General features: G+C 36.5%; 1 protein-coding gene across 2 annotated transcripts in view; it reads right to left on the bottom strand.

The window, feature by feature from the left end:
• LOC110452329 (repressor of yield of DENV protein homolog) overlaps positions 1–10,778 on the bottom strand; it is a 45,173-nt gene extending 34,395 nt beyond the window's left edge. The window contains exons 1-3 of one of the 2 annotated variants that reach the window (XM_021500778.1): positions 10,481–10,778; positions 5,782–5,893; positions 1,053–1,096 (exon numbers count right to left, since the gene is read on the bottom strand). In XM_021500778.1, the coding sequence (XP_021356453.1) occupies positions 1,053–1,096; positions 5,782–5,893; positions 10,481–10,549 (225 nt within the window). In that variant the 5' untranslated portion in view covers positions 10,550–10,778. Of the gene's footprint in view, positions 1–1,052; positions 1,097–5,781; positions 5,894–6,686; positions 6,766–10,480 lie in introns of those variants that run through there. The other variant, XM_021500779.1, reaches the window with a different exon arrangement.
• Positions 10,779–11,061: the final 283 nt, after the last annotated feature.

Here is an 11,061-nt window from a genome sequence, read left to right as displayed (position 1 = left end):
TTGTTGGGGAAGATGGAGGTTGATATATTAAAATGTCAGAAATCAACTGTGATATCAAGAAAGTTTAAACATAACACTTCTTTTCAGAATACACTCTACAAAATTCAGCATTCAGATCAGTACCAATGCAAGTTGCATTATTATAACCTTTTGTGAATTATCAAAACTTAAGATTTTAATGTTTTTTAAACTTCAGTGTATTTCTTTGTTTAACTATCATTCATTATAAGGCTGTTTATTTTCCTGTGTAAAGCTGAGCCACACCTGTGTGCTGGTCACCATGCAGTGTCACCTATCTCTCACCTGTATTGATAAGCCCCCAGGGTCCCAGTCCCCACACAGGTGACACCCTGTGTATTATAATTACCTGGATAGACATACAGGAACCATGTATTACAGGTAACATGATGTAATAATGCTATAAAGTTTGTATTTATGTAAAAAGTTTTTGATAAATTTTAGGGGGGATAAATATTTTATGGGGGGGGGGGATGAGTATTTAATGCATTGAATATTCATCCGGATGAGTATTTTACGGGGATGGAAATTTTATAGGACACCGGAATACGACATATTCCAGGGCTGCAGAGAGCGAAAGTGAGCGTAACCCCTGGATATCGAGGTTGGGTGCGCATTTGTCTTTAAAGAATCCATGTACTATCTCTGTCCCTTGGAATGTTTTTGTAAGCAGTTAGTTATTTCGAACTAGGAACATACACGCTATATTTTATTCTACGGAAATTAAAACGGGAACTAATACATGCTTTATATGGCGACCTTAATTATAATCACCCTTGTTGGATACTACAATGGCATTGTTTGATTGTACTTAAAAATTATTGATATTGTCGGCACTTAATTTATATTATTATATCATATTTTCGTATTGTTATTATATTGACATTTGACACTATAAACATTTTGACACCATATTGACCTCGTTTGACCTGATGCTGACAACGTTTGTCAATTAATTGGACATTTGAACAGTGTACCTTCTCTGTTTGGCACTTTATTTCCTTATCTCTACATTGACATGATTTGACACCTACCCCTTGTCCAGCACCCGATATCTGTCTCACATCTCGCGGTTCGCCTACAACAAAAAGGCGGACGTAATAGTATTTTATGCAAATTAATTTAAACCTATGCTATACATCGTGTATATATCAACATTAATATCAGAGACAGCATGCATTAACATATATATATATATATATAACTTTTGGCCTTACTAACGACATAAATCAATATATCTATTAGTAACTATCACATTTCTATATCATAAGCGGCTATTTTACGGGGACTATATGTTTTGCTTTTACCTCATCTTATTAGGTTAGCTGTCTCTGGTATTAATGCCGATATTACAAGGGTTCCGAGGGAAGCTGACTCTGGTATTAATGCCGATATTACAAGGGTTCCGGGGTAAGCTGACTCTGGTATTAATGCCGATATTACAAGGGTTCCGAGGTTAGCTGTCTCTGGTATTAATGCCGATATTACAAGAGTTCCGAGGTAAGCTGTCTCTGGTATTAATATATTACAAGGGTTCCGAGGTAAGCTGTGTCTGGTATTAATGCCGATATCACAAGGGTTCCGAGGTAAGCTGTCTCTGGTATTAATGCCGATATCACAAGGTTTCCGAGGTAAGCTGTGTCTGGTATTAATGCCGATATTACAAGGTTTCCGAGTTAAGCTGTGTCTGGTATAAATGCCGATATTACAAGGGTTCCGAGGTAAGCTGTCTCTGGTATTAATGCCGATATTATAAGGGTTCCGAGGTAAGCTGTGTCTGGTATTAATGCCGATATCACAAGGGTTCCGAGGTAAGCTGTCTCTGGTATTAATGCCGATATTACAAGGTTTCCGAGGTAAGCTGTGTCTGGTATAAATGCCGATATTACAAGGGTTCCGAGGTAAGCTGTCTCTGGTATTAATGCCGCTATTATAAGGGTTCCGAGGTAAGCTGTGTCTGGTATTAATGCAGATATTATAAGGGGTCCGAGGTAAGCTGTCTCTGGTATTAATGCCGATATTACAAGGTTTCCGAGTTAAGCTGTGTCTGGTATAAATGCCGATATTACAAGGGTTCCGAGGTAAGCTGTGTCTGGTATTAATGCCGATATTATAAGGGTTCCGAGGTAAGCTGTGTCTGGTATTAATGCAGATATTATAAGGGTTCCGAGGTAAGCTGTCTCTGGTATTAATGCAGACATACCATGGTTATGTATCACAAGCTTAAGCTACTAGGCTACAGTGTAATAAGTTACAGTGTAACAAGCTACAGTGTAATAACACCATTACAAACATCTGTGTATGTCACATTAGTAACTCCTATTTGTGATATCACAATTGCAAAAAAGAAGGTGAACAAATAAGAAATTCTTGATATTTTCAAGTAAGAAATAGTGCCTTTTAAGCCTATATTTGCGATGAAATTCAGTAGTTTAAAGATTTGCGTTCAGAATTGTTTGTTGGTTATTATTTCAATGAATTATTGGCAATCTTTTATTTGATTACCGAAATGGCATTAATTTTTCCTGTATTTTTCAAATCTGTATATCTTTATGTTCAAAGTAGTTAAGATTACTACCTTTGAAATAAAAGCATACTCATAAGGAACAACAAAGTTATAAAAAAATCTTAGAGTGATGAAAAGATATTGAAAATTAAATCATTGTTAATGCTAAACTGTTATCTAAGATTTTGCAGATCCTTTGAAGCCCAGCCTTTTTTTTTTGGTGTAGAAAATGACAAGAAGTTGATAGCATTGACAGTCATTGAAGATCATAGAAGGTTTATGTGCTACTATTTTTTTGTAATTTACAACAGTATAATAATCCAAAGCAAGTATGTATGGTCTCATTCCAATATGTATATTCAAAATTCTGTGTTATCTCTTTTCCCAAACACATTATACAGAAACTGTTGTGTTAGATTGCCTGGGGTTTTAGAGGTTTGACAACATAGTAATATATTAAATAATTACTTTAGTACATAAAAACAAATGCACACCATGATCTAAAAACGTACATTGTATCATGACAGAATCAAAATCCTGAAAGGTGGATAGTAACACTTACAGACATGATTCAGTCTCATATTGAAATAAAATATAATATTGAAATAAATAAAATAAATAACAGATTTGTGTTTAAGAAACGTCCAGTGTTTGCAATATTTGATCATTGTTTACTCCAAAATATCGATAATAAGCCGCGGCTTATTTCCATTCTCAGACCTGGAAAGCGCTCAGATAGTCACAACGTCAACACAGGACATTTACCTTCTGTATAAAGTTAACAGAAAACATCTACATCGTACGCCTTTTGTTTGATTCCCAATAATCCATCAGCTTTTTAAAAAAAACCAGTGGAGAATATAAGAGTATAAGGTTATCTGTGAAGCTCTTTTAAACAACAGAGGAGAAGCTAAGAGTATAAGGTTATATGTGAAGCTCTTTTAAACAACAGTGAAGAAGATACGAATTTAAAGTTATCTGTGAAGCTATATTAAACAACAGTGGGGAAAGCTAAGAATATAACGTTATCTGTGAAGCTCTTTCAAGCAACAATGGAGAAGCTAAGAGTCTACGGTTATCTGTGAAGCTCTTTTAAGCAAAAGTGGAAAAGCTTAGAGTATAAGGTTATCTGTGATGCTCTTTTAACAACAGTGAGAAGATAAGAATTTTAAGTTATCAGTGAAGCTATTTTAAACAACAGTAAGGAACGCTAAGAGTTTACGGTTATCTGTGAAGCTCTTTTTAGCAACAGTGGAAAAGCTTAGAGTATAAGGTTATCTATGAATCTCTTTTAAACAACAGTGAGGAAGATAAGAGTTTAAAGTTATCTGTGAAGCTGTTTTAAACAACAGTGGAGAAGCTAAGAGTATAAGGTTATCTGTGAAGCTTTTTTCAACAATATCGGAGAATCTAAGAGTATAAGGTTATCTGTGAAGTTCTTTTAAACAACAGCGAAGAAGCTAAGATTATAAGGTTATCTGTGAAGCTCTTTTAAACAACAGTGGGGAAAGCTAAGAGTATAAGGTTATCTGTGAAGCTCTTTTAAACAATAGTGGAGAAGCTAAGAGTTTAGGGTTATCGGTGAAGCTGTTTTAAACAACAGTGGGGAAAGCTAAGAGTATAAGGTTATCTGTGAAGCTCTTTTAAACAACAATGGAGAAGCTAAGAGTTAAGGGTTATCTGTGACAACAGTGGAGAAGCTAAGAGTATAAGGTTATCTGTGAAGCTCTTTTAAACAACAGTGGAGAAGCTTAGATTATAAGGTTTTCTGTAAAAGTCTTTTAAACAACAGTGGAGAAGCTAAGAGTATAAGGTTATCTATGAAGCTCTTTTAAACAACAGTGGGGAAAGATTAGAGTATAAGGTTATTTGTGAACCTCTTTTATACAACAGTGGAGAAGCTAAGATTATAAGGTTATCTGTGAAGCTCTTTTAAACAACAGAGGAGAAGCTAAGAGTATGAGGTTGTCTGTGAAGCTCTTTTAAACAACAGTGGAGAAGCTAAGAGTATAAGGTTATCTGTGAAGCTCTTTTAAACAACAGTGGGGAAAGTTAAGAGGATAAGGTTATCTGTGAAGCTCTTTTAAACAACAGTGGGTAAAGCTAAGAGTATAAGGTTATCTGTGAAGCTCTTTTAAACAACCGAGGAGAAGCTAAGAGTATGAGGTTGTCTGTGAAGCTCTTTTAAACAACAGTGGAGAAGCTAAAAGTATAAGGTTATCTGTGAAGCTCTTTTAAACAACCGAGGAGAAGCTAAGAGTATGAGGTTGTCTGTGAAGCTCTTTTAAACAACAGTGGGGAAAGCTAAGAGTATAAGGTTATCTGTGAAGCTCTTTTAAACAACATTCGGGAAAGCTAAGAGTATAAGGTTATCTGTGAAGCTCTTTTAAACAACAGTGGGGAAAGTTTAGAGTATGAGGTTGTCTGTGACGACCTATTCTTATATTCCATGTTATTTTGAGTTATTAATGAAATGCATTTATTTTTAATTAATATTATTGTAGGTCAAATAAAACAGGATAAAATTTTATTATATCTCCAAAATGAAAACAAAGAATGTTTATTTCATTATACATATAAACTGATAGTGAACATTTCTAGCACAAAACATGGTTATCAGTGGACTGCTACCACAATCTGTCACAGTTATCGTTGTATTACCAGAACCCCTACAGTACGGTATTGCCTGAATAGCGGGACAACTGGATTGTGGTGGAAGGAAAACGCGTCATTCACGAAAAACAACATGCCCTTTCTCCAATATTGTATTATTATAAGTAATAATAACTATATTAAACACACACACATCAACAGATATGATCATCAGTTGTCATTACCCCAGCATGTAATACAATGTATTTGTATTGTGTCTATCGAGCAATGAATAGATCCGAAAACAGAAAGATTAATACTTCTCAAATCTTCAAACTGTTTAAATAAACATTTAATACATTTTTATTAATATTTTAATATATTGACAAGGAATCAGTCTCCATCCACGTAAAACTGAACCATGACATATATACACATCACATTTCTACACCCTACATCAGTTTTAGCTGCTGCATCGTGTCAAGTGAGTTACAGTTGTACATATATAAGAACTGTATTTATTAGTAAATGGATGCTAATTTTCTACTGACAAATACCATTTTGTTACCAGCCAAACGGTGAGCATGGTTTCGTGTGAACTTTGTTAATTGTGACGTCACAATATGATATCCTACATTTATAACACCTTTATTTTTCCTACTCACTTTCAAACACGAAACCAACAGCCGCCTTGAGGTCCCAGTTTTTGTGTTCTAGTATCCGGAGAGCCTCCTCCTCTGTGAAGCGCCCAGTTAACAGTTCCTGGAGACGCCTGGCCTGGGACGTGAAATCATAACATATAATAGAACCAAATAGATAGCAACACTGACATCAAATCCGAACAAAAAGAAAACAGGGCATTCAAATATCCGACAATACATTAGAGAAGTCACAGATTCACTCCGAAGTGTTTGATTAGATTTCCCTCTTCCTAAAACTTAGTCGGAGTTTAGCAAGGGTACTACTACATATGTACCATTATAGGCGATACCGACAGTAGTAGCCATGCTCCAGGTACATTGTCTGTACGAGAGGGAGGGTGCAACAGATTAGTTTAAGTACTTACATTGTATGGGAGTGGGCGTAAGCAATACTGCAGATTTAATGTAAGTACTTGTGGAACTTGGAGGGGAGGGGGTAATCGATTCAATTCAGCACGTCTGGAACTGCATTTGGCTAGCAAGGACAGTAACAACAACATAATATCAATTGACGATATTATCTAAAAAGATGTGATTATATTACAAGTGATAATACTAATATTTTTCTCATAAACTATTTATGTTCCATCTTTAAATTGGTGCATTATTTTCAATTAGTTAACTGTTTAAAATAAACTCACGTGACATAGCGTCACACTGTCTTTGTTTACTTTTATTTAATGGAAAAATATTAAACCCATGATTGTCGATTATGATTTATATTTGTTAACCTACTTGTTAACCTATACAGGCATCACCATAAACGTGATGCCTGTATAGGTTAACAAGTAGATGTAACGTGTAGTCACTTACCAGCAAAACTGCAAGATTAATAAAAGATACAAAATAAAAAACCAATGATATATTACCCTCCTATGCCAGGTCAAAACATACATAGTCCATGGATCTACTATCGAGGAGTGTCGACACCATATACACAGTTAACAATAAACCGGATGTTATAAGCACACTCAGCTTAACAAGATAGGATTGAACACTCTCAACCTCGACTATCTAATCATTATTGAAACTGATTTAGAAAACTGTCAGCATCATTATTTTAAAATATCATCTTAAGACAAGAAATATCTTAAACACTATAAAATTGTACATGGTCAGAGATTTGATTCCTAAAAGAATGAGTAAACGGTGCTTCAAACAACATGACGCAGGTGTACTCAACCTTACGTATATTGTAATTAGTTCAGGTAGCAGTTCTACACCATTGTGTTACCGCTACACAGTTTGTTTACTTTATACAGGTAATGTGAAATCCAATATGTCTGAATGTATATACATGTATATATATATGTTTTAAGTTATAAAAGGGTAGGATATCCTGGATGTGGTATTTATATCGGATCACACTGTCGTTATTACTCACAACACCTATATGTTATATAAAAGATATATACATATATATATATTTCATAGTTTTTTTAATATTAATATACCTTTATTTCATTCAATAGTATGTTTATGTTGCAATGGGAGAGAGCTGTTTATATTATATTGATTGTATATGAATGATTCTTGTACACACAAACCTTATCTGTTGATGAGAGTACACGAGTTTTAACTTTATTTCTACGATCATCACAAAACATATGGGGTTGTCAGCTGTGAATCACTGGCACTATTGATTAGGTGATCCCTATTTGATCACGGAAATCGGATACTGGATGGAGATGAGGCTGATCAATTGGAAAAGCCAATTATGTGTACGTTCTACTCCGACAGGACCGATACATTGTACCCAGTATAAACAGTATACATGATGTGTATGTTCTACTCCGACAGGACCGATGCATTGTACCCAGTATAAACAGTATACATTATATGTATGTTCTACTCGGACAGGACCGATACATTGTACCCAGTATAAACAGTATACATTCTATGTATGTTCTACTCCGACAGGACCGATACACTGTACCCGGTATAAACAGTACACATTATGTGTATGTTCTACTCCGACAGGACCGATGCATTGTACCCAGTATAAACAGTATCCATTATATGTATGTTCTACTCCGACAGGACCGATACATCGTACCCAGTATAAACAGTATACATTATGTGTATGTTCTACTCCGACAGGACCGATACATTGTACCCGGTATAAACAGTATACAATATATGTATGTTTTACTCCGACAGGACCGATACATTGTATCCAGTATAAACAGTATACATTATATCTACGTTCTACTCCGACAGGACCGATACATTGTACCCAGTATAAACAGTATACATGATGTGTATGTTCTACTACGACAGGACCGATGCATTGTACCCAGTATAAACAGTATACATTATATGTACGTTTTACTCCGACAGGACCGATACATTGTACCCGGTATAAACACTATACATTATATGTACGTTCTACTCCGACAGGACCGATACATTGTACCCAGTATAAACAGTATACATGATGTGTATGTTCTACTACGACAGGACCGATGCATTGTACCCAGTATAAACAGTATACATTATATGTATGTTCTACTCCGACAGGACCGATACATTGTACCCGGTATAAACAGTATACAATATATGTACGTTTTACTCCGACAGGACCGATACATTGTACCCGGTATAAACAGTATACAATATATGTATGTTTTACTCCGACAGGACCGATACATTGTATCCAGTCTAAACAGTATACATTATAGCGACAGTCTAGTCCGACAGGACCGATACATTGTACCCGGTATAAACAGTATACAATATATGTACGTTTTACTCCGACAGGACCGATACATTGTTCCAGGTATAACCAGTATACAATATATGTACGTTTTACTCCGACAGGACCTGTTCTACTCCGACAGGACCGATACACTGTACCCGGTATAAACAGTATACATGATATGTACGTTCTACTCCGACAGGACCGATACATCGTACCCAGTATAAACTGTATACATTATGTGTATGTTCTACTCCGACAGGACCGAAACATTGTACCCAGTATAAACAGTATACATTATGTGTACGTTCTACTCCGACAGGACCGATACATTGTACCCAGTGTAAACAGTATACATTATGTGTACGTTCTACTCCGACAGGACCGAAACATTGTACCAAGTATAAACAGTATACATTATGTGTACGTTCTACTCCGACATGACCGAAACATCGTACCCAGTATAAACTGTATACATTATGTGTATGTTCTACTCCGACAGGACCGATACATTGTACCCAGTATAAACAGTATACATTATGAAAGTCCATGTTTTCAAAACATAACAGAAATAACTAAAATCAAGGAATTCAAGGATTGTCGGAATCTGATTTTATTATCACACTTTTCTTATACTCAATGACCTCCCCTGCCTATAGCGACTTATTTTATTATATAATATGATTACATATGACTACATTCAGAGTTTGACATTTCTATCACAGTATAGGACTACATTCAGAGTCCGACATTTGTATTACATCCAGGCGCGTAGCTAGCCCCTTTACCATGTGTAAGCCCGACATGGGGTTGCCCCCCCCCCCCCCCGAAGCGCGTAGCCCGAGGCAGGGGGAGGGTATGGGAGGTGGTCTTCCCCCTCCCGTAAGGGGGGTCTGGGGGATCTCCCCCATGAAAATTTTGTTTTTTAGAACGTCCCAGGAGCCATATCCCACGTCCTGATGTCCGTTTTCTCGTTTTAATCCGCAAGAAAAAAAGTCCTATTTTTTGTATATATATAAACCTATTTACGTGGATCCAGTGTAATTCTGAAGAATACCCGTCGGTATTGCTTTGTACACCCTCCATACATACATTGTCTGTTTTTTTATCTAATCTTGATAAATGCATTTGATACTTATGCATTAGTGAACATGCAATTGGGTTTGTCTTACTCATAATCTGATCCGATGTTACCCTCACTGTCACCTTTACTCAGTCTCCCACACAGTTTCGTCTTCTGTTTGTGCTTTGTGACTGGTTCCTTATACTTGCTCCTATTATTTGTTGGGCATTTCGAGAAGCGAGGTTGCCCCACTAACTATTAACAATGTATCATATCTGAGGAATTACATATGTATACTATATATTCAAAACTTAAACTCCACTTTCTAGTATCAGCAAGGATAAAAACATCATGAAAACCTATACTTGTCAAAATCATGTGCAAGCCCGGGCTTTTTGGCTTACATGGTAGCTACGCGCCTGACATCATATGATTATATTCAGTCTTGTTTTTCTATTATATTAAATGGCAGCCTCCAGAGACACTATTTTTTATTATGTCATGTGATCTGCTCGATATAGTGTTTTTGCGTACAATGCCTGTACAAGTCTATATACGTTAGCTATATTATCTAGGGCTGTAGGGTTACGTCTGTCAATTAAACCGACGTGTCACTACCATGCCACTAGTTTAACTTTAACATAATTTTATTTAAGGTGACCTTATAATGGTAGTGTTCACCAGGTCTACGGGCCGATAACATAACTATATGCTAGTACGTTTGACAGATACGCATGTAACACTCCAAACACACACACAGACGACCAGACACACATGAAACACACAAATCACACACACAGACGACCAGACACACATTGTTTTTATGTACTATCCCATTATTAATGATAATAATATTTTACAACTTTCCGGTTAGAGAACTGGCTTGCCTCCTGTAAACCTACCAGCTGTACTTGGCTATCTGTGGCTCCATGTGCCCCAGCCTCTGATGCATCAGCTCTTACAACCTCCATTTTAGCTAGAAGGGCTGGGTACCTGGGTAGCGCTACACTTTAGTAGGGCACAGCTGGGTAGCTGGCGAGCAGCTAGCAGGGGACTGCTGGGTACCTGGCGAGCTAACAGTCAGGCTACTGAGGCGTGTGACGTACGGATTTGTTTCCTGTCCTATGTGCCGTTATCGCAGCACCTTTAAGGTTGCATATAATGACTGTACGTAGCTACGTGTGTGTGTAGACAGTAGTACCCCCGGTAACTAACAGTCCTATAGCACTGGTGTCCTGCTGGTGTTTAACGATTACGTTGATGTTTTGTTCTGTTAGCGATATGTGCTATTGTAACGTTTAACATTTAAGCATTTAACTGATTTACGTTGATACAACCTAGATACAGTGGTAAACATTACACTATACATCAATATATACCATATATTGATACAACCTAGATCCAGTGGTAAACATTACATTATACATCAATATCTATCATATATTGATACAACATAGATACAGTGGTAAACATACCTTATACA

This window comes from Mizuhopecten yessoensis, unplaced genomic scaffold, assembly GCF_002113885.1.
Source record: "Mizuhopecten yessoensis strain PY_sf001 unplaced genomic scaffold, ASM211388v2 scaffold6615, whole genome shotgun sequence".
NCBI classification, from domain to species: domain Eukaryota; kingdom Metazoa; phylum Mollusca; class Bivalvia; order Pectinida; family Pectinidae; genus Mizuhopecten; species Mizuhopecten yessoensis.
Note: the sequence above shows the minus strand (reverse complement) of the source record. Positions and strands in the feature narration are given on the sequence as shown.